General features: G+C 43.7%; 1 protein-coding gene across 11 annotated transcripts in view; it reads left to right on the top strand.

Annotated features, from left to right (window-relative positions):
* The window catches only part of MEGF11 (multiple EGF like domains 11), a 276,513-nt gene that overhangs the window by 223,168 nt on the left and 25,705 nt on the right, over window positions 1–27,640 (top strand). For 8 of the 11 annotated variants that reach the window (XM_040706666.2, XM_040706664.2, XM_004943899.5 and 5 more), the window contains 9 exons: window positions 1,496–1,659; window positions 2,067–2,169; window positions 15,168–15,314; window positions 17,879–18,013; window positions 21,224–21,352; window positions 23,608–23,736; window positions 24,454–24,582; window positions 26,945–27,073; window positions 27,219–27,452. In XM_040706666.2, coding sequence (XP_040562600.1) covers window positions 1,496–1,659; window positions 2,067–2,169; window positions 15,168–15,314; window positions 17,879–18,013; window positions 21,224–21,352; window positions 23,608–23,736; window positions 24,454–24,582; window positions 26,945–27,073; window positions 27,219–27,452 — 1,299 coding nt within the window. The remainder of the gene's footprint in view (window positions 1–1,495; window positions 1,660–2,066; window positions 2,170–15,167; window positions 15,315–17,878; window positions 18,014–21,223; window positions 21,353–23,607; window positions 23,737–24,453; window positions 24,583–26,944; window positions 27,074–27,218; window positions 27,453–27,640) is intronic. The other 3 variants (XM_040706671.2, XM_040706670.2, XM_040706672.2) reach the window with 1 other exon arrangement.

Genomic DNA, 27,640 nt, shown 5'->3' with positions numbered 1-27,640 from the left:
CATTTGGCATCAGTGCTTCTCCCCTTCTAAAGTGGCACAGCTGTGCAGTCAGTAACTCCACTATTTATTTGTGCCTGTTGGTAATTCAGAGCTCTGCCCCAGGAACAAAACTCAACAAGGGCCTGACTGTATGTTCGTCTCTTCCCTGAACGAGGGCCAGGCTTAACCGCGGTGCTGCAGGAGCAGACCCCAGCGCGAAGTGTGCCTGCAAGGACGCAGCTCCTTTCTAAAGGACGTGTGAAGCAAACATCAAACAGGGTGTTTGCAGTGTGATTTTTTGTTTTTTCCCTTCTCTATCCCCTCACTGCTCCATTTCTCCAGGACTCAACATCCCCATTTGCCCCTCCATGCCAAGAGTAACACAGCTGGGCAAAGGAACGGCCTCCTGCCCACCCTTCCTTCAGTCCAATGAACCATCAGTGGGCTGCACATGGCTGGCTGCCATCCTCTGGTCATGGTGATGGCTCACCCATGTGCAGGTGACCTCTGTCCAGCATGGGGCTGAGGACATTGATGTCCTTTGTCTGGAGAAACAGGAAGTCTTATCTGTTGCAAGAATCACCAATTTTCGTACCACATATGTCCATAATTCCTATATGTGCTTGGTGGTGACCCATGTTTGGGAGATCTTGCAGATCTCTACTTGGGAGATCTTGCAGACTCCCCAACGTGATGTCTCTGATGTTCCATGTGCAGTGGTGCCTTCCCCCAGCACACCAACATGAACTATCCTGTATGGCACCCATAAGCCCTAAAACAGAAGTGAGGCAAATAGCAGTAAAATCTGGCATTTCAAACATGAATTAATGAATCACTGTAGAACCCCATTTAATGAGGGTGTATAAACCATGAGTTACTGCTCAACTCCATTACATGCAGCTGCGGTGTAATGAAAGCCATTGTGGGGCTGGTCGTTAAGACTTGAGCCTTAATGGTTAGAAATGATGGCCTTGGTCTTTTTTTTTTTTTTTTTTTTTTTTTTTGGTGTAATAGCCTCTTTATATTAAAGAGCCTTCTCAAAAAATACGAGGTAAGAAACAAACAGCACTGAATGGCAAGTGTCTAACATTCAGCAAGTCTCCAGCAGACGTTGCTGTGCTCTCTTGCTGCCTGAGCAGTTCCTGAAGAGACATCAGACACAAGAACCTGGCAGACAGCCACACAGAGATACCTACACTGCCCTTCTCCACCTATGGATGTTGGCAGAAGAAGCTGGGAGGTCATAATCAAAGGGCCAATCTTTGACCCCATGGTTGGTGTCTTAATTTACACCAAGATCAGGAGGAAACCGGCCCTAGGATCAAAGAGCTGCAGTTTGCAAGGTGCCTTTCTTGTCTCTTTTTTCTGTGCTGTGCAGGAAAAAGGCACTGGATCTGACTGGAAAGCATGCATGAGACACCTTTGCAGGGAGTTTTAAATCTCATTATGTAAAAAAAAATCATTGGTTTTTCTGTGAAAACATGCTGAAATCTTTTTCTCTCCAAACTTTCTTTAGGGTGGCAAGGAGTGGATTGCTCTATTCCATGTTCAAGTGGAAGTTGGGGTTTTAACTGTAACCAGACGTGTTACTGCACAAATGGAGCAGCCTGCAGGCCTGCTGATGGCTTCTGTCTGTGCTCCCCTGGCTGGCAGGGGGACTACTGTGACCAGCCGTGCCCTGTAAGTGTAACCGGGATGGTCTCACATCCCCTTTTAAACCACAGCCCACATAGCTCTTCTAATCACACGGGCTCAGTATCTCATTTGCTCTGTGGATATCTGTAGGAAATCATGTATAAATGACAGATTGTGGTTCGAGCAATCGAGTCAATGTATTACCTTCTGCACTGTATTTTATCAGAGCTATTGCAGCGTTATCTGCATTTTCTTGAACATCATTTTTTAAAGTGATTCCTCATTTGGTTCTATATAGAAATTTTAGGCACTGAGTTGTTTCTATTTTCTCTGTCTGTTAATTTAAAAAATGCGACTCAGCATTAAGAGGGACATGATAGATGATTTTGCACATTTTACAGCAAAAAAACTGATTACTGAGAGTCTTTTTTTTTTATTTATATTTTTGGAAGGATGGAACATATGGTCTTAATTGCAGTGAGCGCTGTGACTGTAACCACGCAGATGGGTGCGATCCCGTCACCGGTTACTGCTGCTGCCTTGCTGGCTGGACAGGTAAAATGAGCAACTCTATGAAACTTGGGATTATTTCTGTTTGTTTGTTTCCCTGTTTATTGCTAATGCATCAGTTGTAGCGCTGAGTTTCTGACTGCAGACTCTTAGGTAATAGATTGAGACAAGCTCAGCTGCATTTACCCACATTTAAATCACTCGTGATGGTGACAAAAATTGGCGTTTATTAAATTTGTATTCAAATTAGTTGAAGATGGCTCCAAACCTGGAGCCAGATGTTAGCCTTCTGTAACATGAATGCTCAGGAGGGATGCAGATTGTATGGAAATCCTGCAGTGTTTTTCTCCTTGAACGACCTTTTCCACGGGGGTTTTGGTGCCATAATGAGTCCTGTGGCCGTTGTACCTGAGATGCAGATAGGTGCCGTCTGGATGCTGAGAGTCAGTACAGCTGCTCCATCATACAAACCAGTTTGGTCACAAACTGTTGTCTTTATGCCCTTTTCCCATGCTTCCTGTTGCACAGAATGGTAGCGCTGGAGAGCAGATTAATGCTGGTTTGATAAAGAATTCTCTTGATTACACAGAGGCAGAGAGAAATCTTGAGTGAAGTCTGAAAGTCCAGGCTGGAGAGCTCAGTGCAAACAGCCCTGCACTTGACTCCATCCTGATATGTCTCTTTGCTAGCTTTTGACAGCTAACATAAACAGCAGTGGGGGACAAGTTATTGATCCAACCGATATTTCACACTTAGCTGCCTAAAATACGAGTTAATCTCCCCCTAGCTCTCTGGAGAGTCCCTGGAGGGAAATAAGCGTATACTCTTGCCTATATCTGCACAGCCACCAGCAGCACTGGCAGCCAAAATGCATTGGTATTAACAGCATTCATTTGGAAAATTTAATTGTTTTTCAAACAAAAACAAGTTGGAAGAACGTATGGAGCAAGGCAGGCTCGGGCAGCAGGCATCTGGGATGCTGTTACCTTACACCGTCAGTTATGCCTCAGACAAATGCACGTCCCCCATTTCTGATGGACAGAGCATCACTCACTGTACAGCCCAGCTCTTAGAAGCATGAGGCAGAAGGAATGAAAATAAGCTTTTACTTTACAATGAAAAACATCCTTTTAGAATGAAATCAAATGCAAAAAATATGGATTTCTTTTACAACAGAGTTACTTTTCAAAGATGAGGAGCGTGCATCCCTGAAAAGGGCTTTCTGCCCTCTAGAAAATCCATTCTGTAAGCACACTACAGCCCACCCCAGCTTGTGTTCTTCACTCATGGACTACATTCATCATTCTTTGAGCCTCTTTGCCATCACATCCATCTGTCAGGCTTTAAAACTGTACTGTGCTTTATTTATAACCATCAAAAAAACAGTTGATAGGTTTTCCTGTAGTCATCGTGTGTTTCTTGGAGGGGCAAAATGTTTTTTAAAAGTACAGAAAATGAATATATATTTACTTATTTAGTATAAGGGTTTATTGCACATCTTTACGTATGTAGCATTTCAGAGGAAAGTGCAGAAAATACTCTTTGCAAACTGAACTTGTGGCTTTTTCTCAAAGGCATTTGGAACATAGACTCCAACTCACAGCACGTGCATGTCTGTAATTGTACATCACGTGCAGTTACAAATTACTCCAACTAAAGGTAAGAATGATTTCTGTGACGTGTCCCTCTTTTAGTTTCTGTGTTGGGTGAGGTGAATGTGCATTAACTCACTGGCCACTTAAGCACTTTAACCTTCAGCATGTCCCTGCAGTTCTGGAGCAACCTTCTTCAGCATCACGTTTCTGCGAGGAAAATATTACATTAGCATTTGAGACCAGGTTGGAGCTGAGATGTTGACAGGACCATGTAAGGTGTGCGCTGGAAATGCTGATAGACAGACAGAGCCAACATGTGTTTTGTCAATTCTGCATTCAGTGTTTTTTCCACTTGGCTTAGCACGAGACACAGGGATAAATTCTGCTCATGCTACTTTGAAAGTATGTAATTTCAGAAACTCTTCAGCTAGATAATTATATTTTCATTTTGAGGAGTGTGGCATTGGTAAAAGATTAATCTTATTCCTAGTTGTTGTGAACTGGCCCATGATGTGTTTTGCAGTATATTTTATAAATATGATGTGATAAATAATTCAGGCTTAAATTTGTGCTTTCGGAGTTTGGTACTAATTAGGCATGGCCTGAAAAAGATCAGAAAAGTTCAGCATCATGGAACATCTGAAGGTTTTCCTACCCACTCACACCAGACAGAGAATTCACATGGCTTTCTGATCCTAATAGCCACAAAACTTCATCTGAAACAGCATATTCTGTATGTTCATCCCACATGTGGGACTCCCTGCCTTGATGTCGGTGTTCTGCGTGTAGATCAAGGAGAAGATTGAGCCCATTTTCTTTAAAGAAGTTTCCAAGATGCTACTGGTATAAACCTTGGGAGACTGATAGATGGTTGGAGCATGGAGGAAGGCTGGAAAAAGAAGAAGAAAAGGAATAAAAAGAGTAACATACAATATAAATTAATAGCAGTCTACCACCCTTGTCTACCGTCATGACTGCCACTCATCCAGAGTCCATTATTCAGGGCATTGCTCTCCCACTCCTCTGTGTTTAACAGCCCAGAAATGCTCGATTTGAGCGCAGAGAATACCTGGCAGGGTGGAAGATGATGAAGAGATTGCCACGTCTCATCCAGGAGGTTACGGAGCTGTGCAGATCAGCTCAGTGCCAAAATAAGCACACAGGCAGCAAGCTGCTTATACGTGCGTGTAGATTTGCCATTAAGTTCAGTGGGGAATTAACTGCATGTGCGCAGCTGAGGGCAGAAGTTAGACTCTGAGATGGATCAGACCTGAAGCTGGTTGCACTCTGTTGGTATTGCTGAAGACACCCAACCAGCACACGGGCACACTGTGTCACATGGAGCCTTGTAGAAAGCATGGAAAGTGTAGCACCTGTACTTAGAGCACCAAAACCACACAGGCAGATGCTCTTGTGTGCTGCAAGTGAAGTGAAACTTGTTCAAGTGTTGGCCAAATTCAGATCTGCAGCTGCTGGTACAGTGCAGAGCTGACTTCTACTGCCCATGAAGGGAATGTCAGATGCAAATAAAAATAAGGCTGTAGCCTTGCAGAGAGGGAGATCTCCAGCTTTCAGGTGCTTACCATAGTGAATATAAATACTTCCCTTGAAATCAAAAGAAGATTTGTACACGTCTGTCACTAGGTTAAAGAGGAGAAGTGTAGCCCCCAGCAGGATCAAGTCTTGACTGATGAGAGTGATTGCTTTCTAAAGATTAATAAGGGTCTCTCCACTCCAGATCTGCCATGCATTTTAGATAGATACTCCTTTTGTGCTTGCAGCTGTGTGTATGTGTGCACACATACCTTAAAGCTACCAGTCATTTGCAGGAGAGGTGCTATTTTGTGTACATTCAGGTTAAAATGAAGATGCTTGAAAACGGAGTGCTTCAGTGCTAATTGCATTTGGTTAATTAGAGATCTCGCACACTCTGAATCCTCAGAGAGAGTGGAAGTGCAGGTAGAGTGGTAGAGCATTTCTTGGGAGTCCTTTGGAAACAAACAGGTAGCAGAAAGGCAGGCATGAGTCTGCTCACACTGCTCCCCGGAGTGCTCAGCAGCAGCAGTGTGGCCATAAAGCTCAACCAGGCTCCTCTTATTTAAATGATTGGTGGCTGCCAGTTGCTTGGTCATAGGATCATAGAACCACAGCATGGTTGGGTTGGAAGGGACCTCGCATCCCCCAGCTCAGGCTGCCCAGGGCCCATCCACCGCCTCGGGCACCGCAGGGATGGGGCACCCACAGCAGTGCCAGCACCCCACCACCTCTGGGTGAAGGCTTTCCCCCTGACATCTCATCTGGTCCTTACCACAAATGGCATTCTGACGGATCCAAAGCCAATTCACACTGTGTGGCCTTGTGCTGCTTCACGCAGCACCACCTCCCACGGCTGAATCCGTCGGACATTACAGAAGGGAAAGCCTCAGGCCTGGCTAATGCTCACAGCAAGCTCATTTCCTCCCTGAAACAAGTCGATGTGCTTCAAGTTAATTGTGGCAGCGTGTGTTTTGTTAACCTTTGAGATATTACAGTTGGATTAAGTCAGAAGCAGTCTGCAGGGGGATACGTTCTGCTCCCGTAAATGTTGGGGTCACTTAAAATCCTGTTTATCTCAATTCCTTTAATCTGCAATGCTGTCTTATCTGAGCCTGGGTTGTGTCTTTCCTGGTTCGTATTGCTGTCTGGTTTCTGGAGAGCTGTCGTCCTGATGCTATCTCAATTATCCCACTGCACTGCTGAGCTGATGCTTTTCTGATCACCCAACAGCCGAGTTTATTCAGGAGGGGTCGGCATCCCCAGCATGCGTGGGGAAATGTGGTGGTGGTGTAGATGTGGGACGGAAGGTAAAGGAGTGTCCGTCCCATAGTAAACTATACGGGAACTCCTCATCGATGTCCCTTAGTTAATCTGGATGGTGTGGACATCAGATGTGGTGGTAGAGGAGGAACCATCGTGTTATCGCGTTGGTATTTTCCCCTTCAGGCTTCCTTCTTGTCTCCTAAGAGCAGCTGCAACATACGCAAAAGGGGAATATATATTTCGCTGTCCTTTACATCTTCAATAACCTCCAACGACATAAACCCTAATTGTCTGTTATCGTGTCCAGGAGCACTGGACAGTGGCTGTGCTAGGCTCAGGCTGTAGGGATTTGCACCTGAGATTGTTTGAGGGGGCTTATGGGGTCAGGGACGTCGGCTGGTCGCAGATAAGGGGAGCTCTGAGGAGTGAGCCTCTGCATTTGCAGGCTGCGAGTGACATCTGCGCTGTCACTCAAACACAGAAACATGTTCCTTCCCTCCTGTGGACACATTAATTCAGTAAAACTGATAAGGCTTTACTCAAGGGAAGGCCTTTTTGAATTTTAAAGGAACAGTGACCACTTTGACGGTGAGCTCTGAGGTATTCCTAACTTCACTTTTTCTGAGTGCTCTGCATGAAGGTGATCTTTCAAGACAAAAAAAATAACTTTCTATGTAGCTTCCCATAAAATACATTTTGTTTGTATTAACGTGACTCTTCCAGCGGAATTTACTTCACAGTTCTAAAGCCAGATCCTGTCCCCAGCTGAACTAGTTTGAAGCCAAAATAATTCCATTGCCATTAACAGGTCCTCTCCGAGCACATACTCCTATAATTGGTAGCTGACTCTTCTGCACGCCTTTAAAAGCAGGGAAAATCGAGGGCTGATTTTTATGTACCTCCAGGTTCACAGCAGAGCAGACCTGCGGTGTGTCCCGATCTGTGATGCTGTGGGTTGGCTCTGTGGGGTTTTGCAGCCGTGCTCTCTCACGCTCCCTTGGTTTGTAATACCAAGCCTAAAATACCAGAATGGAGCAATAGTAATTTCCTATTAAACATGCATTTTCTAGATGTCTAATCCCATTATCTAAACCATATTTTGCACTTATCACTTTTGGCAGTCTTATCCCAGATTTTTAAATTAATAATTTATTTCTGTGATTATTCTGTATCCTTACATTAGCTTTAAACAGGCAGAAAAAGCTAGAAATGTTAAGAGTCAGTCTAAAATGATGCAGTTTAGTCTCTCTTCTGGCAGCTTAGTCTCTCCTCTGGCCTCAGCCTTTGAAAAGTGAAGATCTTTTCCATATGAAAAGGTGTGCTTACTCTCTGGGTTCGACAAGTGTCCTTTAGCCTATGAATGTAACATAAGCTTATTAGAAATTAGCTTTAATTTTTCATTGACTTAATTTCAAGTGAGTTGATAAGATTTTAATGTCAGGCTGTGCTTAAAAATTCTCTCTTTGACAGGAACCTTTAAGTATGGCTCCTGCTGATAGAGGGCTAATTTTCAAAAATATGAATTATGAAGTTCTATCAAAGACATCATTGATGCCCTGACATAAATTATGTCGGTGCCTTCCTTGGCAGGCATCTCGGAGGCTCCAGATTCTCATCTAAGGGGGGTTTGGTTGTGTTTGTCCTGTGCCAGTTTTAGTACATATTTCACCTTCCGTGAAGTCAGTTGGATCTTTGCCACTCATTCAGTGGGAGTTGGATCAGACCCTCACGCTATAATTAGAACCTGCAGCAGGCCTACTGCTAAACATAAGCATGCATGCAAATGATGGCGGTATTAGCCTTAGAAATGCAGAGGAGATGTGAGTGCATTTGGCTTTGTGTTTATTTTTGGTTTTATTTTCACTTATGAAAGGACAGCTTTTAAATTTATACGAGAAGATAGAGCTTGGTGGCAGCCTGGGTTGTGCTAATTTAACAGGTTCTGAAAAATGAAGTTTGATGCTGGAGATATTCGGCTATTTTCCGTGTTAATATGGAGGCATTCTATATATAAGCTTGGCTGTGTGTACAATACATTCACCTATAAATAAATGTGGGCGAGAAGCAGCGAGAAAATTATTTGTGAGTGTTTCAGCAGACAAAATACTGGATGGTGGCATGCAGTGTGTGAAGGGAGAAAAAGGAAAGAGTGTTCAATAGACAGCCAAGAGGCTGAAATGCTGAGTGCATGTGCTCCCACTGGAAAGTGTTTACAGTGATAAAGGTGAATTTCTTCCTTCTCCTTCTTCATAAGGGAGAAAAAGTGGACTTTTGTGCAACGATGTTAAGCACAGAAGTCTTGCACATGTCCGGTTGTACAACAGCTCCTGCTAAGCTGCGTTCCTACCTCATGGCCTGGGGATTGAACCTTTACAAGGCAGGAAACACCTTTTCTTCCCGCTTCCAGATTCCTCCCTCTCGATCCCCTGCTGATGGCCTGCCCGCATCTTCCCCAGGTTCCTACTCCTCCCTGGCCTTACATCACGGCCAGAGTTTGAGAAGCAAGAGGCAGGAAGGACGTGTGCTAGAGGTGAAGGCAGCCAGGTGGGGGTTGCCTCCTGTCAGTGCTTCTCCTCCAAGATCCTTCCTGCTCCTGGCAGCTCTTCTTCCTGCAGCAGTGCACCCAGGAGAGTGTCTTGGAGCAAAGGGAGCCAGATGATCCTTAATTTTAGCAAACATTTTGACTTACTCCATTTCTTATGAGGTAGGTTCTTGCCTCAAAAGCTTTTATTGCATAAATTCCCCGAGTTGGGTGATTCATATCTGGAGTTTTCTCTAGATAATTAAAAACAAGGGTAGGATTAGTGCTCCACAGAGGTGCATTAGACTGTAAGTATATTACTTTCAGAAAAATACTTACGTTAATGGGTGCATAAATCGCCTATGCAATGATGAGAAAAGAGACAATTCAGAATATTTCACCGGCTGCGGGGAAGGGCTTCTTCTTCATTATTGAGGACCAGGTCGCTGAGCTTCCATTTAGGCTGATGGGTGTCCCACACAGGAGCTGCCCCACAGAAGCCCACTGGTGAGCAGTGCTTAGCATGGCTGCAAGGTCTGCACAGCGCAGGGCTGAAAGAACGTTACAGTTAGAAGAGCGTTTGGAAACACCACAGAAGTTCATAGATAATGCGGCTGCTGTTACTGCTGCTGAATAGTTTTGCTATATAAAAACAAAAATAGCTTATTTGCTGACTGGATGAGCAGCCATCAATTCTTAATGTTTCCATTTCATTTTATGGGAGATCCCTTTATGTTTTCTTCTATCTGCTGCCCTCCCCAAACCGATTTTCTAGTTCTTCGTCATCCTTAAAAGCTGAGGTATCAAGAATTGTGCTGCGAGGTTTGCCTCAGGTAGGAATAAACATTACAATGCAAAAGGTGATAGAAGAGCATCAAGGATTCTTTATGAACTCATGTTTGGATGCTATCATAACACCTTCTTAACAACTGATCCAGGGCTAATAAGACAGCTTTATTCTTATGTTCTTATTGAATTTCCTTTTACCTTTTATAGACTGAAGCAGCAAAGTATTCACTTAGGTAAGCATGCTGATCTAATCTCAAGCACAACGCTGATTTAAATAGAATTTATAGATGAAACATAAACGTAACAGCAATAAGAGTACTGTGGAAGGGGAAGAGAATGAGGTTAAACAAAAGGTGAACACATAAATACAGAAATCACTATCAGAAATAAATGTACAAATGAGGAGACCAAAGCAAGACTTCCAGGGGACCTCAGTGTGGCACAGCCGCCAAAGGGCGTCTGCAGAAGGGACAGAGCTTTGTGATGGAGAGAGGAGGGACTGCGTGAAGGAGAGGCCCATCTGGAGATCCCATTCAGGATACATCCCCATACCCCTTTCAGTGCCACCAGGTGCCTGCTGCCCTGCTTCCAGCCTCGCTGAAATAGCCTTGCCGTTGTTGTCACCTCTCTAATTGCCAGGCTATTTTCTGCTATTGAAGCAGTGTTGCTGCAGTTGAGGTTGTGACTCACCAAACTTCAGGCCTCCACAACATTGCCAAAATCCAATGCCTGTTTGTGCATAAAATCCACTCTTTCCCGAGCTATTCAAATGCCAGAGATAAGAGATTATTATGACTTCATGTCATGTTGAAAGACAGGTGGAGGAGAGCACAATGTTTGTGTTGGATTCAAATGTCTGCTGAGATCATTCCTGTCACTGCTAATTGATGCTGCATCTGTCTTTGGATTGTGATTATTGGGGAGAAAAAAAAAGAAAGCTGAAGATGTTATTCAGAGAAGTAATTGCAGTTGTACGCTGGTAGATAGAAAGTACATGGGGGATGGGACCAACAGCCTGTAATATATCACATTCCTCCATCCCTGAAAAGCACTGTGATGCTGGGCAGCGCGGCAGTCCTGCTGCAGGAACCGCTGCCATGGGGATTGCTGTGGTCAAACGTGGGGCACGGGTTCTCATTTATTCCTTCCAATTTTGTTCTTCTGTTGTGTTTGGAGCATTAGTTTCCAACTATCCAGAGACGAGGCAGACAAACAATAGCAGGCTTTATTAAGAGCCAGGGAGGTAATCCCCAGGCCTGAGAGCAATTGCACGAGTAAGCTGGAGGGGGAGAAAAGGGAATTCTGCTATGTCTGCCTTTCCAAAAATTCACCTTCCGAAGTCCTTCAGTGTGATATAGTTACAGGCAGTACTAAATCTGCATTACTTTGACAAACTTTCATTGAAGCCATTGAGGATTATTAATGGAGGCAGTACGCTAAGTCTCTCTTCAGCAGATGCCATATATCCCCGTGGTGTGGCTGTAGGCTTTTTTTTTTCCTTTTTCTTGTTCTCACTCCTCGTCGTGGTGGTTGTGGGGATGCTAGCTGAGGCTTTCACAGGCATGTTTTAATACAAACAAGCAGTGAGGGTGCCGTCTTCCTCTTTGTATCTCAGGTGGAATATTAGGAAAATATTATTCTCATGAGGAGTGATTGGACATTGGTACGGGGCAGTGGTGGAGTCACCTTCCTGGAGGTGTCCAAGAGGAGATGTGACACTGAGGGCCATGGTGGGTGGGCATGTGGGCATGGTGGGGATGGGTTGGGGTTGGACATGGGGATCTCAGAGGTCTTTTCCAACCTCAGTGATTCTGTGATTCTGTGATTACTGCACAAACCACCTGTGGTACCCATCCCTACACCAAAGACATTCCCAATCCCTGGCAGCAGTGGTTTGGCCACTGGGTAATGAATTATCCTGAAATAGCCTTAGGCACAAACAGCGTGGAACTGCTCTCCCATGTGGTTATCCCTTAAAAGAGTGCGGTTGTGATTGCTGTGGTGGGTGGAGGTTGTGTTTTTCACAGCATACACAAGAGCAATTCAGGCACTTGGTACAATTTTCCTGCCCATTGTGTGCGAAGCAAGAAAGTGTGGGGAGGTGGGAATAAATTCTGTGTATAGAGCAGCTGAAAGGATAGCCCTGGAAATCCTGACTGAGTGTCTGCAGTACCCCAAGTCCACGCAGGGATGGGGGGATCATGGCTGCTGTTTCCAGGCTGGATTCAAAGCCACAGTGGATCCGGCTCTTGCCTTGGCTCTGGCTTACTGCATGGTGCCCCTTGCCCACGTAGGGTGGATAACTATAATTTTTACATAAGTTATGTGATTTTCACTTACATTTCACTCCCAGAACATTGTTTAAGAAGGTCTTGGAAGCGTAACTTCATGCTAGTATCTGCAATTGTGAACCACAGCCTCAGGCGGTGAGAGAATTTCTTGGTATCTAGGCAATAGAGTTTATGTATAGAACTGCCTCCTGCAGCTTTGGGGGCTTATTCTTCTGGTAGTTGTCTTTCAAATCTCTACATCATGCTTTTGAAACAAGGAATTTGTTCGTAAATTAGGAATCTGCGGATGTAATGTGAGATAAAGACGAGATGTGTCAACTTCAGCATTTTTTATATTTCTGGAAATTGAAAACTAATTGCTTATCAGAAATGTTCATCAGCAAGTTCCCAAGCAAAGGTTAAAGTTTTACATTCAGAAGGATTGCTGCTTCGCTGCCTCCGGTTGTGCCGTAGTGGGGAGGGACGGACTCCTCCTTCATCTGCTGCCAACTCTGGGAATTGTAACATTAAGGGGCTTTTTTTTAGCACGGTTCCGTAAGACACGTGTGTCCAGATGCAATTTTAACTTCTCATTTACATGTGCAATTCTGTGCGTGTAGGAGCCTCCAAAAGTGAAGTCTTCCATGAGAATTAACTGAGAGTAATATAAAGTAATAAAACTGATTGCGGCCCCTTCTCGGTTGTCTTCTGAATATTATTAAACAAATACGTTCTGTAATGGCTATCAGCACCTTCTAGAAGGTTTCCTTTCCCCTCCCTTTACATCTCGTTACAACAATCGGCTCCACAATGACTCATTGCCTTCGTTAGGAGCGGGAAGACATCCCTCATTATTCATTACTAAAGGAAGGACTTTGCTGCCGCAAGGAACAGCCACGGCATCCTAATTCAGCTACCTTACCAGGGGAAGGAGGCAATGTCATTCTTCCCCAAACTTTGCTGAAAGAGACAGGAAATAATGCTGTTTAATTGTCTCCGTTTATAAATAGCTCATTCACAATAAGAGAGCCGCATTGTTAATGCTGCAGTCAGGAGGAACAGAGACACATCTTCCCACTTTGCGTCTGAGTTTCATTTCTGGGAGCTTGTGGTCGGCCTTTAGACACGAGGAATGATCACACATAGATGTACAAGTATGAAATGCGTTCATTTATTTACAATTTACCGTATTAATTGTTAATTACAGAGCACTGCAGATGCATTATGTAGGTGCGCACACAGCACTTACTGTTCACATAATGCAGGGATTTCCTAGGGAGTAGGGAGGGCTGTACTGAGGCTGCTGGTTCTCTTGGATTTACTAATACAAATGTTCTTTCTCTTTCTGCTCTCCTTTTCTTCAGATATCTTCTCTTAAATATTAAGTGATTGAGCTTGTGTTATGTTTTTACTGTCTTTTAATGCGGTTTTTATGAAGCTTTATAGCACAGACCATGCTTCTTTATAAATAAAACTATGACCACGTATTACTAGAAGCCCCATTTCCAACTGTGCTTTTGCCAGACTTGGTCAGATTTTCTAGGAAGGGACATTATAATTGTGTGATTAATCTTCAGAAAGGGGAAATTTCGGCTCTGCAGTATTTCTTACTGTATTAACTTCAGAGATTTATAAAACCAACTTGAAACTGCACTGTAAGTGTGTTTATAATGACTTTGAGCTGATTTAATAATCCTCAAAGTTTGGTGACTGTACAGATCGCAGCTGTACAGATGCAGTCCATTACCTGTAGCACCCAGATGAAGTTATCAGAGGTGTAGGAAATGACTTGGGATTGTGTTTCTCCTTAGCCATGCACTAATCCAGCCTCTGGCTGGGGCTCTCAGGGTCCTTGCCTGCATTTATCCCATTATGCAGCGGGGACATGTGCATGGATGATAAAGAACATCTTCATGTTGCAAGTTGAGCCAGGGTGTGCGTATGCCATCAAATCTTGGTGGAGCAGTTGTAAAGCACCCGGTGTGCTAATGTTGTTAGGAAAATTTTCAAGCCAGTCTGTGATTCGTTTTTTCTGTCGTTATCAGTAACTCAGTGTGCTGCTGCTGATGCCACTCCCTGCAGCTGCACTGCTTAATGTCTCTCTTAGCTCACGATCCTGCAAAATTTTTTCTATCCAAGGAGCCCTTGATCATGCAAATAGCGCTGCTAATTGCAGGTTTTGGTGATGCCTTATCCCAGAGGAGTAAGAGTCTCTTGAACAAGTGGCAGTGCTCTGGATCAAATCCTGAGCTTACGTCCATGTGACAAGCCATGGCATAGGGCTGTTTTTAAAAGTCACCAGTTTAAACAAAACCAGCTGAAACGACGCCAAGAGCCTTATGTTAAGCTTTCTGGCTGTTTGCTTCCTTCAGTGTTTCCAAGCTTTGCTTTTCATAATGATAAATATCAAACAACAACCCTGGGAGTCACTGGGAGCTAGATTGGCAGGTCTCAGTCTCCATTTAACATGCAGATGATCAGTCTATGGCACATATGGCCGCTTGCTAGATCAGAGCTCGGTTCATTAACACAGAACTCAGAGAGCTCTGGGTGGATGTGGAGTAAGTGCATAATAACCCCGAGCACTGTGCTGTGAGCCAGGAAGTGAGCAATGTGCAGCACAGAACTGAATTTGCACATGTTCAAGAAACCAAATACTAGACTTTTTTTTTTTTTTTTTTTTTTTTGTGCAGAACCTTGAATTTTTCTTCCCAGTCTTCCAGTTCACAACAGTTAAGTAATCAGATTTCAATCAACTGCATATTTCCAGGCCAATTATTTGAGATTCTTTGTGACTTTAAAGCAGTTCCTGACCTTCATCTCTCAGACGACATGCAGAGCTTCCTTAAACGATGCTAAGGATTGCACAGGAGCTCACTGACACCTACAGAACTCACCTCTTTGGCATTTCCTTACTTTTCACTTTATGAAGCAGATAAAAGAGTAGCGATTTCTTTTCCAGACTCCCTTGTTTGCTCTGTGATGTACTGTGAGGTGTCAATCCACCCAAATGTTCCTTTGAGCAGAGCAAGCTGTGTGAAACCTAATGAGTGCCGTTGTGTTCTTCAGGCATCCACTGTGACAATATGTGCACCCAGGGCCGCTGGGGACCGAACTGCTCCATCTCCTGTAGCTGTGAGAACGGGGGATCCTGTGCTCCGGAGGACGGCACCTGTGACTGTGCACCTGGCTACAGAGGACCCCTGTGCCAAAGAAGTAAGATTTCCCATGGATGTGTTGGCGGAAGCAAAGCAGATAGAAATGTTATCTGTGGCACCAGAAAAAGCCATGGGTTTCTGACTGGCATGAGCTGATGACTTAGCCCAAAAAATGCTTTTTGGCCAAGAAGACAAGGCTCTGCTGGGTAGAGTGTTGCCTTCTGTTTCTTCTGGCCTTCCACAGTACCTAGAGGACACGGGTGGCCTAAAAGAGCCACAGAACCATAGAACTGTAGAATCATTAAGGTTGGAAAAGACCAGTAAGACCAGCCAGTCCAGCCCATCACCACCATGACCATGCCCAGTAAGCCACATCCTTCAAAAAGGAGCGACAACTTTGCATGACAAACTTGGCAAGATGTGGGTAGAATCAAGTTTCTAGATACATCACGAGAAGCTGTAGGATACCTGCTAAGCAGAGTCAGCTACAGCCCATCACATAATGACAAGTAGATGAGTGTTGGCTATCAAAATAACAAGGCGACGCTTTCTTGTATGCCAGAAAAAGAAACACGGCAGCCAGAAATATCTCCCGTCTGATGCTCTGCTGCTACATATTAAAATGTGTCAAGGAGATAAAAATCCTCACATTTACTTTACCTGGAAAGCTGTATTTGCCCCCGAGGGACCCGTATTCTGATCCAAACTGATGCAACCTTCTTCCTACGTAAACAAGAAATGGGTCTCTCTCCCTTTTTCCATCAGCCCTTGTTCTTCCCGTAAGATATGCTACATGCCCACTTCATACATCCCTCCTGATTTCACTGGTTACACTTGACACTAGCACACACTCATCTCTAAAAATAATTTGTAGCTGACAGTTTTTATTTAAAGCCATTATAACAATGACCTCTAGCACTGCTGTAGTTAATAGCCTATAAGCATTTCCATTATAAACCCCAATTTCCAGGTGCTTCAGCATGTCTATGTAACTGTAAAACCTCTCTCTAAGGCTGAAATGTGGTGCTCAGAGCTTCTGGGAATTGGGGAAGAAATTGTTTTACAAATTTGAAACCCTAAGAGTGCAAAACGTCCAGAAGTTAATAGTTACTGGCCTTTCTGAGATGAAAAAAAAACCCGCTTAGTTTTATCAGCTCATGGCATACAGGCTACAAGAGGCAAACCACGTCCCCAGCTTGAAACTCCCATAATCAAGCTGCTCCCTGAAGACATTTGCTGAAAACTTAATGGGCAGAAATTCTCCATCCCTCTTGGGTGACAGCAGAGGGCTTCTCTGGATGCTTGTGCTCTCCGTGTTGCTGAAATGCCCCTCTGTGGATGCACAGCCAGGGAATTCAGCCTGCTCCCAGCTTTTCTGCAGGATTCAAGTGCAGGACTACCTGCATCTCTGCTAAGTTTGCTTTCAGAATCATTCCCATTTCCCTCTTGGAAAGTGATTTAGAAGCAGAATTTAGTACGTGGCAGCACTGAAGACAATACCCCACCGGGTAGTTCTGTCTGTGCAATCAGCATTGCAGGAGACACCGGGATGGTTTATCAGTCTTAGGCCTGCAGAAATGTCTCCAGGAATGATCCAGGTTGTTTTATAGCAAGTGCATCATCAACAAACCTGTCAGCTGAGTTCCAGCTGGAAATGTGCAGCGGTGTAAGAACCTGACACCCGCTGTGAGCATACGGACCGAGAGGGAAATTCTCATTCAGTGAAAAAATAGAGCAGAGGTGATATAGTAACCACCGAGACAGCACTACGTGATAGAGAACCACAGGAGTAAAAAACACATGGAGTCATTTTTACTGTTAATGAAACGTCATGGAGGTTTTTGTGCTTATCTGTAGCAGTGAACACTTAGACAGTGGATGGTTTTTTCAGTCTGCATGTGCTTACATGGAGCAGTACGTGTTCATAAGAGACGCTGGGCCCAGTCGTGGTGCTATATCTTATGGACAGCTTCTACAGTAATTCCAATCCAAGTTCTGAGCACATAGTTCATGACAAGTTTGCTCAGCTAACCAGTGTGATTACTGATGCAAATTGGGTGCTCTTGTATGCTGTTCCCATCATTACCATTTGAGATTCTGTTCATCACTGACAGATGCTCTTGCAGTGGCGTGTATAAACTGAATGTCCTACACGAGCACAGGTCTTGCACCTAATGTGCTTAGAAATGAGCAATCAGCTTTTGACACAGTTACTCAGAAGAAAGAATATTGAGATTTTCACAATACTCCTTCGATTTCTTTGCTCAATTTCCTTAGGAAATGGTAAGGTGGATTTCTATGCTTTGTGTATGTGTGAATGTTTCTCTTTCTGCCCGTCTTAAAAGCTTTGGAAGATGTTTCCAGGTATTAACCATGGCTACCAATGGGATATGGGGATCAGATGTGTTATACTGCCATGTATTGTGAACGTCTTTAGCTGGAGATGGCCAGGGAGACTCAACAAGAGATAATCCAACAGGCTTCCCAATTTATGCTGTTCATGAAACTTTGTGCTTTTAGAAATGAAGAAATGTTATTCACTTGAGATCAAGACAGAATTCTAAAGCTCTCAGCAGTGAGAAACCTGAAAACCTGAGACAGCCTGTTTTGTTTTGTCTTCAGTTTGCCCCCCTGGCTTCTATGGACACCACTGCAGCCAGCCATGCCCTCAGTGCGTGCACAGCAGCGGTCCCTGTCACCACGTGTCCGGGCACTGCGACTGCTTGCCAGGATTCTTCGGCGCGCTCTGCAACCAAGGTATGGAGCCTGGGACCCCACAGCCGCCTTTCCCAAGTCTCTGTGGCTGTGACTCTGCAGCAAGACTGATCACAATGCGTCTGCCTTTTTTTCCCTTGTTTCAGCAGTTCAGATCACAAGAAATTCTTTATTTCAGAGGAAAAATGCAAATAGGTACTTAGTCACCCTTTTGTAAATCTGATGTGATCCTGCTTTCATAAATAAAACAGGTCTGCCGCTCCGCGTTGAGATGAATATGGAATGAGACACCTGCTGTAAATACATCAGCCATCCAATGGTTTCATTTTCCTTTCTGCTAAGCCCGTCACAGCCTAAATGTTGATGACACTTCCACATGCTCTTTCAGTAGGAGCTCTGTTCCTTGAGGTGGAGGCCAACGCAGGCACGCCAACCCAAAGACCGAGTTAATGCCCCAGCCTCATTAACAACACCTGGAGTGTGACTGTGGGGACAGCTGAAATCACACACACCCAAACGCAGGAGTAAGGAGACAGAAACGTTGTCAAGGGGTGGTGGAAAAGAGCTCATGTCCACGGGCTAAGAGTACCCTCTGCTCTCCCTGCGCCCATCACTGCACTCTCTCCTTTACCTCTCGAAGTTACGCCACTTCTACCCAAAAGCCCCATTTCCATTCCTATCCCAAAACTGCTTCCAAAATCTTTGCGGTGTTCTGCAGAGTTGCTGCGTACCTCTGGGGGTGTTTTGTGCCCGCAGATTTAAAAGGGATAATTCCTAATGGCCGCTGCCCTTGTGAAGTCACCATCCCTGTAAAATGGAACTGACACGTTCTAATGACCTGCTTTTGGGGAAGTTAGAAGTTGCAGGCAGTACTTAGGCAAAGTCATTAAACAGATTAAATGTAACCATGTTTTCTTTTCCCTGTGCCGCACAGTCAACTAAACATTATACCAATTAATTTATTAAAATGAACATATTTCAGTGAATTTGTCCATTTTATATGAAAAGTTAACCAGATTTCAAAGCGTAAGCAGGGCTAATTATCCTCTTAAGAAAATTCTATTTTATTTTTGCTCAGATGTTCAGCACTTCTGGTTTTACTTTGAAATGTTGATCTACCCGGCAAATTAATTTTAAAATATTCATGTCCTAATTAAAATCAATTTGTGTTGCAGTTTGTCATCATGAATTAGCATGTAACTTTATTTTGTCGAAAGAAAAATGCTAATTAATGTTTTCCATTAGAAAAACGTGAAACAAAGATTTCAGTGCTGAATTTCCACCCCCCCCCCCCCCCCCCCCCCCCCGTGCTGTCTCTTCTCTGGCAGCACGGATGTGACTCCAGCAGCAGCAGCAGCAGCACGTGCGTGCAGGGAGCTTTGTAACCTCTGAAACGGCACGGGGTAACATGGTTGTACTGCAGATTCAAAGCAGCACACAACTAAGCAGCTGTTTTATGAATATATTTCCCAATCATGTAGCAAGATGGATTGATAACAACATTATCGCTGCTAGAACACAGCTGACATCCTATGGGGAATTGCAGAGTCCCACTTCAGAGCTTTTATTGCTAATTAACGTCTCTGACTGTGTCGTACAATCAGACTGGTCCTGAGGAAGGCAGTGTTAGTCCCTGCTCTACAGCTCAGTCTAAAATGTTTGAAGCATTTTGAGAAGTGCTTGCATTTGGGTCTCACAGCTTTACAAGGGAGTCACTGTTGTCAGTCCACAGCTGGGTTACTTAACCTAATGAGAGCAGCCACTGGGGCAGGATAGGCTTTGTAATCCCTCTGTGTTGCCACCCCAGAGGGCTTCACTCTATTTCGCTGGGACAAGAGGGGCTCACGTGGTGGGAACCTCTCTGCTGGCTCTCACTGTGCCAGGCTGAAGCATTTCTTTATCAGGTGTGACCTGTTGCCTTTGTCAGCATCAGTGTTTGGATCACAAATCCTTTCCTGATTCATTAGCATTCTGCACTGCAGCGTAAATCAGCTCCTATTTTAAGTAAGGCTTTTGAGAACTGTTTTTCATATGTATAAAAAAATCCAGGCTTCCTATAAGTGATGTTAATATCTCCATCTTAAAGATGCAATAAAAATATTGCACTGAACTGCTCTGGGTAGAGCACTGGAAGTGAATAATTGTGTAGCACATATGAAAACCTGACAGATCTTTTTAGTTTCTGCTCCTTCTGTGATATGAGGCCTTTTCTTTCCTTCTTTCTCTGCGTGTCTCTATATTGTTCTTTTCATTGTGTCCTTATATTGTGTTTAGTTTTATCTCTTTTCAGGTAGAGAACTGTTCTGTTTAGCACATCATTCGAAAGCCAACTTTATCCATTCCTACAGATAAGCCTGCAGCTAGACCACGCACTGTTGTTTTCTGCACCACTCCTAGGTTTCTACCATAGTGAGAGTAGAAGATGGCCCATTGTATAAAAGCAAATGAGTCACAGCTCAGGATTTCAATCTGCTGCTGATTTGCAGTTGGGGTAGATTGAGGTCACCTGCAGAGACTGCATATGAGCAGGAGAGAGGGGCCGCAGTGGTAAACTGGTTGCATAATTCAGGGAGTGCCTTAATCACTTTCTTGACATCACTGTTACTTGTAAGGACAGAAGTCCAGTTCCATTTGTCGCACCCTTTGCAGAGATGGACCGTGTATTTTATCTTGTTTTGAAAATACATCTGTTTTTGTCAGGGAACGCAGCCAATAAGAGCCCTGAAATTAAACTTTTCATTCGTTACTGAGCAGAGCTTTCCATCAACTTTAATGGTAAAGATTTCCAATAATTTGGTGGGAGGCTGGAGGTATACCTGTCTGTTAGTTTTATGTCACCGTGCGTGGGCTGCGACACGATGGTTCTGGAAGAAAAGCAGAGTTTCTTTTCTTCCAACTTCAGCAATTGGCTGTGGGGACCGACAGCTTTGTTCTCCTCTTCCTCTCCCATCCCCGCTCCTTTCAACGTCCTTCAGTAATGATAATCTTCTAACTGTATTAGATTCGTTTTCCAGCAGGCAAATGGATTGCAAGATGACTTTTTCACATTGCTTTTATGCCTGGGAAATAAGCAAGCACAGTGGGTGTGAATGCTTTCTTCTGCCGTCTCCTTATTTCCACCAGAAATTTGCCCTCTTGTCTTCAGCAAATAAAGATGTCATAATTACTTTTCTCTCTAATCGCTTAATGTTAAATCCTGTGACTTCCTAATATTCATTAGGAAGCCTTCATTAAACTGTTCTGTATTTCCAGTGTGTCCCAGTGGAAAATATGGGAAGAACTGTGCTGAGCTCTGCCAGTGCACCGAGAACGGGACGTGCAATCCCATCGATGGGTCGTGCCAGTGCTTTCCAGGCTGGATAGGGAAGGACTGCTCCCAGAGTAAGCAAAGTGTTAATTCTCCATCTCTGCTGTGAAATAACATGTTTTCCTGTTTAGTGTTTTTGCAAAGTTAAAGGCAGTTTCTAGGGAAATCCCTGAAGTATTACAGCAGCCAGTGCCTTACTCTTTACAGCTTATTTCTTTTAATTAATCTAAGTTAGCTCTGGCTTGAATTAGTTTATGCGTTTGGAATTTGCAGAAGCAGTTACTGGATTCTCTTACAGGAAGGAGAGGTCACAGGCTCTTATCAGAAAAGAAAGCTCCCTTTTAATTTCTAGCTGGATTCCCTTTTATTTATTTTTTGAAATCATTTTCTTTCACTTATTAGATCAGAAATTATTAACCAGTAAATGCCTTCATGTATTGAGCCCACAGAATTGAGAAATTGGGCAGCTGAAATGTTTCTATTAAATGCAGTTTAACTGTACAAATCAACGTGGGCTTGGTGGGATGGAGGGTTTTCTTCTCAAAAATTGCCCAGGTGGAAGATTGGCATTTGTTGATCCCAAAGTGTCATTTCCTGAGAGCATCCCCTAATTGAAGATAGATCACAGAGGGAAGCAATATCCTATCATTCAGAAATGTTACTTCATATTCAGGATACAACTAGCATATTAGACAGCATTCCAGAGTAAAATATATTAAACTTCAAGTGATAAAGTAGGAATTGGATAAAAACAGACGGCTGTAATTTTACTTTCATTGTGTGTCTTCCACGAGCAGAATATTGCTGTCACTCAAAAGAAAAAGAAGAAAGAAAAGGACAAAAAAAAAAAAAGACAGAAAGCTGCACAGATTCCTCATTATGTTTAGCCATGTAATTGGGAAATGGCTGTTGGTTTCTGTTAACCTTGAGAAAGGATGAGATTCCTCCCTGAGGGAGGCAGGCCAGCTGAGTCGTTCAGAGTCAGGAGGAGGCAGGGGTGGCTGCTTGGTGTTCTGGACTGGCAGGGCAGGAGCCTGGCTCTTTTCTCAGTTACCTTTATCAGTTACCTTCCTGTAGAGAAAGGGTAAACCTGACGCAGAGCTGGCCTCACACCCGGCTCCTGGGGTCCTGGCCCGCAGCTCCGCAGCCTGGCGCTGAGCTGTCAGCGATGCTCCCTCGCAGCAGCTAACCTGAGATGACCGAGAGATGGAGCCACAAAGGAGATAATTTTAGCTCTGGCTCCAGAGCCAGTTCTGGAGACACACGCAGACCCTGCAGCTCTAACTTACAAAGCCTTTTCACAAGTATTTCTGGTTGCTTATAGCACGAGCGCTTTAGGCCAAATCCTGTTCAGCTGTACATTGTGCGAGTTCGGCGACCTCTTGTTTGATTTACGTCACGGCAGGTTTTTGCTATTCATTCTGGCTTTGGCTGTGTGTGTCATATGCCAGAAACTTGCATTTATCGTCAGAATTGCAGCCAATGGCCTGCGTGGAAATAGGCACCGTCTCTCTACTTTCAGGTTTCCTGGGAACCGTGCCTTATTAATTCATGCCTTTAATAGGCAGCAATGGAAAGTGCTTTTTAAAGCAAAAATATAGTTGTTATATTGAAGGGTTATCATCATTTTGGATCTTTTAGTCTGGCACTAATGACTGTAACTTACTGCATTCAGTTTCGGAGGGAGGCTTACAATAACTTTTGAAAATGTATTAATATTGTACTTGTGGAAATATATAACAGACCTAGAGGTTTTAATTTAATATTGGCCCCATCAACAAAAGCAATCTGATTTTGTGGATGGGAATTCACACTGAAAGAAGTTTTCTTTACATTTTTACATAATTTGAGCCCTGCTCCGCGCTTCAAATGAATGTGGTAATTTTAGCAGTTGATTGCATGGCAGAAGTAAACCACGAATAGCTGTGCTTTATTATGCAAGAATTTCTGAATATCGAAAAGAAAATTAAATTACCTCCGTATCCTAAAACCCTGTCTGAATTGTCTTCGGAAATAGTGCCAGTGAGGCAGGGCGTGTTGTTGGAGCACTCAGCCCTATTGCGGGGTACTCAGTGCTCACAGAGCAGAGCTACGTGGAGAAGAAATGTGGGGTTTGGCAGTGTGGGTGAGGTTATAGGTTTGCAATCTGGGTTTGCAGAGCAGTCATTGGCATGGGGGGACCGGTTGTGGAGAGGGAATACCTGCAGCCATGCCAAGTATCACCATGTGATGTTCTGCCTTTGCTGCTGTCCTGCAGGCTCTCCTTACCATTGTTCCCCCGCAGCACTGAAGCCATATGACTGCTGATAAATGTTTCTTATTTTCATAGCTTGCCCCCCAGGTTTTTGGGGCATGGATTGCTTTCATTCATGCAACTGCCACAATGGAGCAATGTGCAGCCCTTATGATGGAGAATGCAGATGTACTCATGGTTGGACTGGGCTCTACTGCACACAGCGTAAGCCTTTCGGATGTGCTATTTTGTCAAGGAATCTGTCAAAGTATGTGCTGCTACCTCGTGTCTCTTCCAAGTATTGCACTCTTGCTGCTATACCACCTGTTTCAGGCTAGTGGATAACCTCGTGTCACTACAAGGAAAATGTCCTGAAGCTTCTCGAGGTTTTTTATGCCCTTGGCATGATAAAAAATGAGGGTCCGACCATTTGGGTTATTGATTTGTTGTCAGAATCGGTACAGTCCTTTCCCTTGGTTTGTAAAGCCCTGCAATACACTGTCTGCTTTAGGAACATGTTTGAGATTTCTCATCTCAACAGCACAAAATTATCAGCTCTGCACAAAAGAGGGAATCACATTCTGGGGAGCCTTCTGGGAGGGCTCTTCCACTTGCAAGAAACCAACTGATCTCCGGCCTCTTAGAGAGTTTCTGTCCAGCTGTCTTCTTTCACTCCTTGAAAATGTACTTTGTATGGATGCGTGAAGTTTTTATTCTTCTTAAGTGCTTAAAAAGCAGTTCTGTAAGATAGGAGAAACGCTGCTGCAAGAAAATTGGCTGCCATGGTAGCTCTGCATTTTTTAGATCGTCAAATACATGTTATTAGATATACAGAGGCTGAAAATCCATAGATTTATAGGCTCATTTATTTCATGCTGTTAACACATTCGAGTTTGCGTTTCAGTTCATTTCTTCATCTTTCCTTACTCTCCTTCCTGAAAGGTTGCCCAGCTGCTTTCTATGGAAAAAACTGTGCCAACGTCTGTCAGTGTCAGAACGGAGCGGACTGTGACCACATCACTGGGCAGTGCACGTGCAGGACGGGATTCACAGGCAAACAGTGCGAGCAAAGTAAGTAGCAGCATGACTTCGTTTTCCCATTTCTGGTGGGGAGGAGATCAGAATCCTTTGCAAAAATGAGCTGTGGGCTGAGGTGTGCATGTCTGTCAGCCTCCAGCCCCAGGCACCTTGCGTCATCTGTAGGGAAAAGATGGCATCTCTGGAAAGCCGGCTGGTCTGTTTTAGGGCATAAAGTATGGTGACTCCACTGCAGACTGGGCCTTTCCTTTCCCAGCATGAAGTTAGGTGAGATCAAAGCCTGTCTCACAGCCAGCACTGAATGGAGGCAGCCTTCCCAAACACTTGCACCTTATTGATAGGAACCCCAAACCTTACTAAGTCATGCCTTACTAACACTGTTGAGGGCAACAGCATCGGGTTTCCTCAGGCGTGAAGGAAGACAGAAGAGTTCAAAAAGAGTCATTCCACTCTCTGACTTCCAAGGAATATTGAGGTTTCCATGACAAAGTTGTTACACTATAGATGTGGACCAAATAAGGATTCATCTGTACATTGAAAACAGATCAAGGAAACAAAAGCTTCTTGTCATTTTTGGAAGGATTGCAGTTAACTTGAGTAGTGAGCAAGTGTTTAACAATGAACTTCAATTACCTTGCAAGGGTGCTCGCATATCTTACTGTAATTGTTGTCAGCGTCTTGCTGGCATATTTAGCACACTGTGCCAAATGGCTTCTTTTAAGGACAAAGATTTAGGGCCGTGGAAACTGTATATGCTGCAGCTGAAAAATTACTTGTTTGTCCAGTATGGTAAATCAAAAGAAAATTCTCACGCACTTACTTGGATTCTAAATACAGGGTGAAATCTATCTCACCTTACCAGGGCATTAATTCCGCAGGTATATTTTTTTCTTCTTTTTTTGGCAGTAGGGAATGCAATTAAACATTCCTGCTAACTTTGCAAGTCAAAGGCCTACCTCAGAGCTTCCCTGCAGCTTACTGCACAGATCTTTATGAGCGCATTAGAACGTATAACTCAATTCACAAACATCTTTTCCATTTGCACATACTTAACATTCATCCAAGTGTGTGTCTCAGGATCAAATCTGCATGCTCATGGGGATTACGGACAGCACCGCTGTAATTCTGTGAGCAGCCAACTTACTGCGAATTCCTGTGCACCTTTACCCAGGAATAAATAGGAGAGTATGAAGTTTGATGGTAGAGCTGAATCGCAGCAGAAGGTTGTATGCAAGAAACAGTATTTCTAATTTGACCACTCTGCAAAGCCTGTGATTTCATTTTCTATCCAAACTACTAAAGCATTCACTTATTGGCTTTTCTACTATTTAAAAGTATTAAGTGTAATATCTCTGTATTAAGACTCCTTCCTCAGAATCGCACTGGATGGGCAGTTGCACCACATTACAGATGAAATGCCAAAGTGCAAACATCATTTCTGCGGTGCAGTCCAAAAATGTAGGCTCTACTCATTACAGAGACACAGGGTAATGTTCATCACTTCATGTTAACTGGATTGGTAACTGGAATTTGCTCACAGACTGGCACTGGGAAGGTATTGTCACCCTGTGCAAAATGTTTGCAGTGACACTCAAGAAGCCACATGTTCTCCTGAATCATAGCAAGTATGCATGCGTTCCGTAATGCCTTCCCTACAGAAATAACAAGAATATGACAGAAGTTGTTTCTTTCAATTTGTTATTGAATGTTGCCTCGAGAAATTTAGTAAGCTGTCTACAGAGTTATCGTAATAGCCCATCATAGTGATTGTATGAATAAATTTCTCAGTTGGACATTCAATCATTTTGTCTTTGATAGAAATACAAAAACAGGGTAGAAATTCCTACTATGCTGGGAATCCTAATGCAGAAACAGAGCAAATGGAACCGTTCAGATGCTCAGTTCTGTAAGTCCATCTCCAATGTGATATTCTAGCGCTGTTGGGGATAAATATGAAAGCATACAGGATTTGTTTGGTAAAAGTCTGCTGTGTTCATGTGAAAGTACATTAGAACTTCTCTTCGCAGTCTCCCCAGGAAAAGAATGTGCATATGCTATGCTCTTCCAAGATGTTTTCTATAGCCTCTGAGATCATGCCCTGTTAAATCCCGTACGCATGTAATATATATCAAGGCTTTTCAAGTGTGCATGTATTGTTGGTTTCATCCTTGAGAAGTCTTGTATGGCTTTTCCAGAAGGAAAGTTATGGCTTAATACTTTATACCACAAATTGTATACTACATACATCTGTCTCTGGCTTAAAGTAGCAGTGTACCCCTGGGGGGTTATCCTAGTGAAACAAGGGTGACTTTTCTGCTGAATTTCCATGGTGAAGATCTCACCTCCTTCCTCCAGAAAGTCAGGATTCTTTCCAATCTTTTCTTTGGCTCCCCAGAGTGCTCACCAGGAACATTTGGTTATGGTTGCAAACAACTCTGTGAGTGCATGAATAATGCCACATGTGACCATGTCACAGGTACTTGCTACTGCAGTCCGGGCTTCAAAGGAATCAGATGTGATCAAGGTACAGTGAAATTCTATCTGTAAGATCTCTCTCCCCCTCTGTCCCTCTTTGTTTTGTTTTTGTTAACAATGATGCACTTACTTAAAAATCTCAGAAATGAATTGCGCGATTCAATTTACAGTGTGTTATGAATTACTTTTAACAGCGGCTCTTATGATGGAAGAATTAAACCCCTATACTAAAATTAGTCCTGCTCTTGGATCAGAGAGGCACTCAGTGGGAGCAATCATTGGAATTATTATTCTCCTTCTAATTATTATGGTCTTGCTGGCACTGTTTGTGTGGTATCGACGGAAACAGAAGGAGAAGGGCCATGACATGCCAAGTGTATCTTACACTCCAGCCATGAGGATGACTAATACAGATTACTCACTTTCTGGTAAGGGTCTTTTTATGTTAATCGAATACTGACTCGTATTCCTGTATGTTGGGGAAATCAAGCTCCTGTGATGTATAACATGCTACCAAGTATCAAAAATAATGATGCTTCTATTCTTGCCCTGAATAGCATGAACGCTTAGCAGAGACAGGAAAGCAAATACAACGTAAATTGAGTGAAGCTGCTTT

This window comes from Gallus gallus, chromosome 10 (assembly GCF_016699485.2).
Source record: "Gallus gallus isolate bGalGal1 chromosome 10, bGalGal1.mat.broiler.GRCg7b, whole genome shotgun sequence".
In the NCBI taxonomy this organism is placed as follows: Eukaryota; Metazoa; Chordata; class Aves; order Galliformes; family Phasianidae; genus Gallus; species Gallus gallus.
The sequence above is the reverse complement of the archived record's forward strand: the minus strand, read 5'-3'. Positions and strand labels throughout refer to the sequence as shown.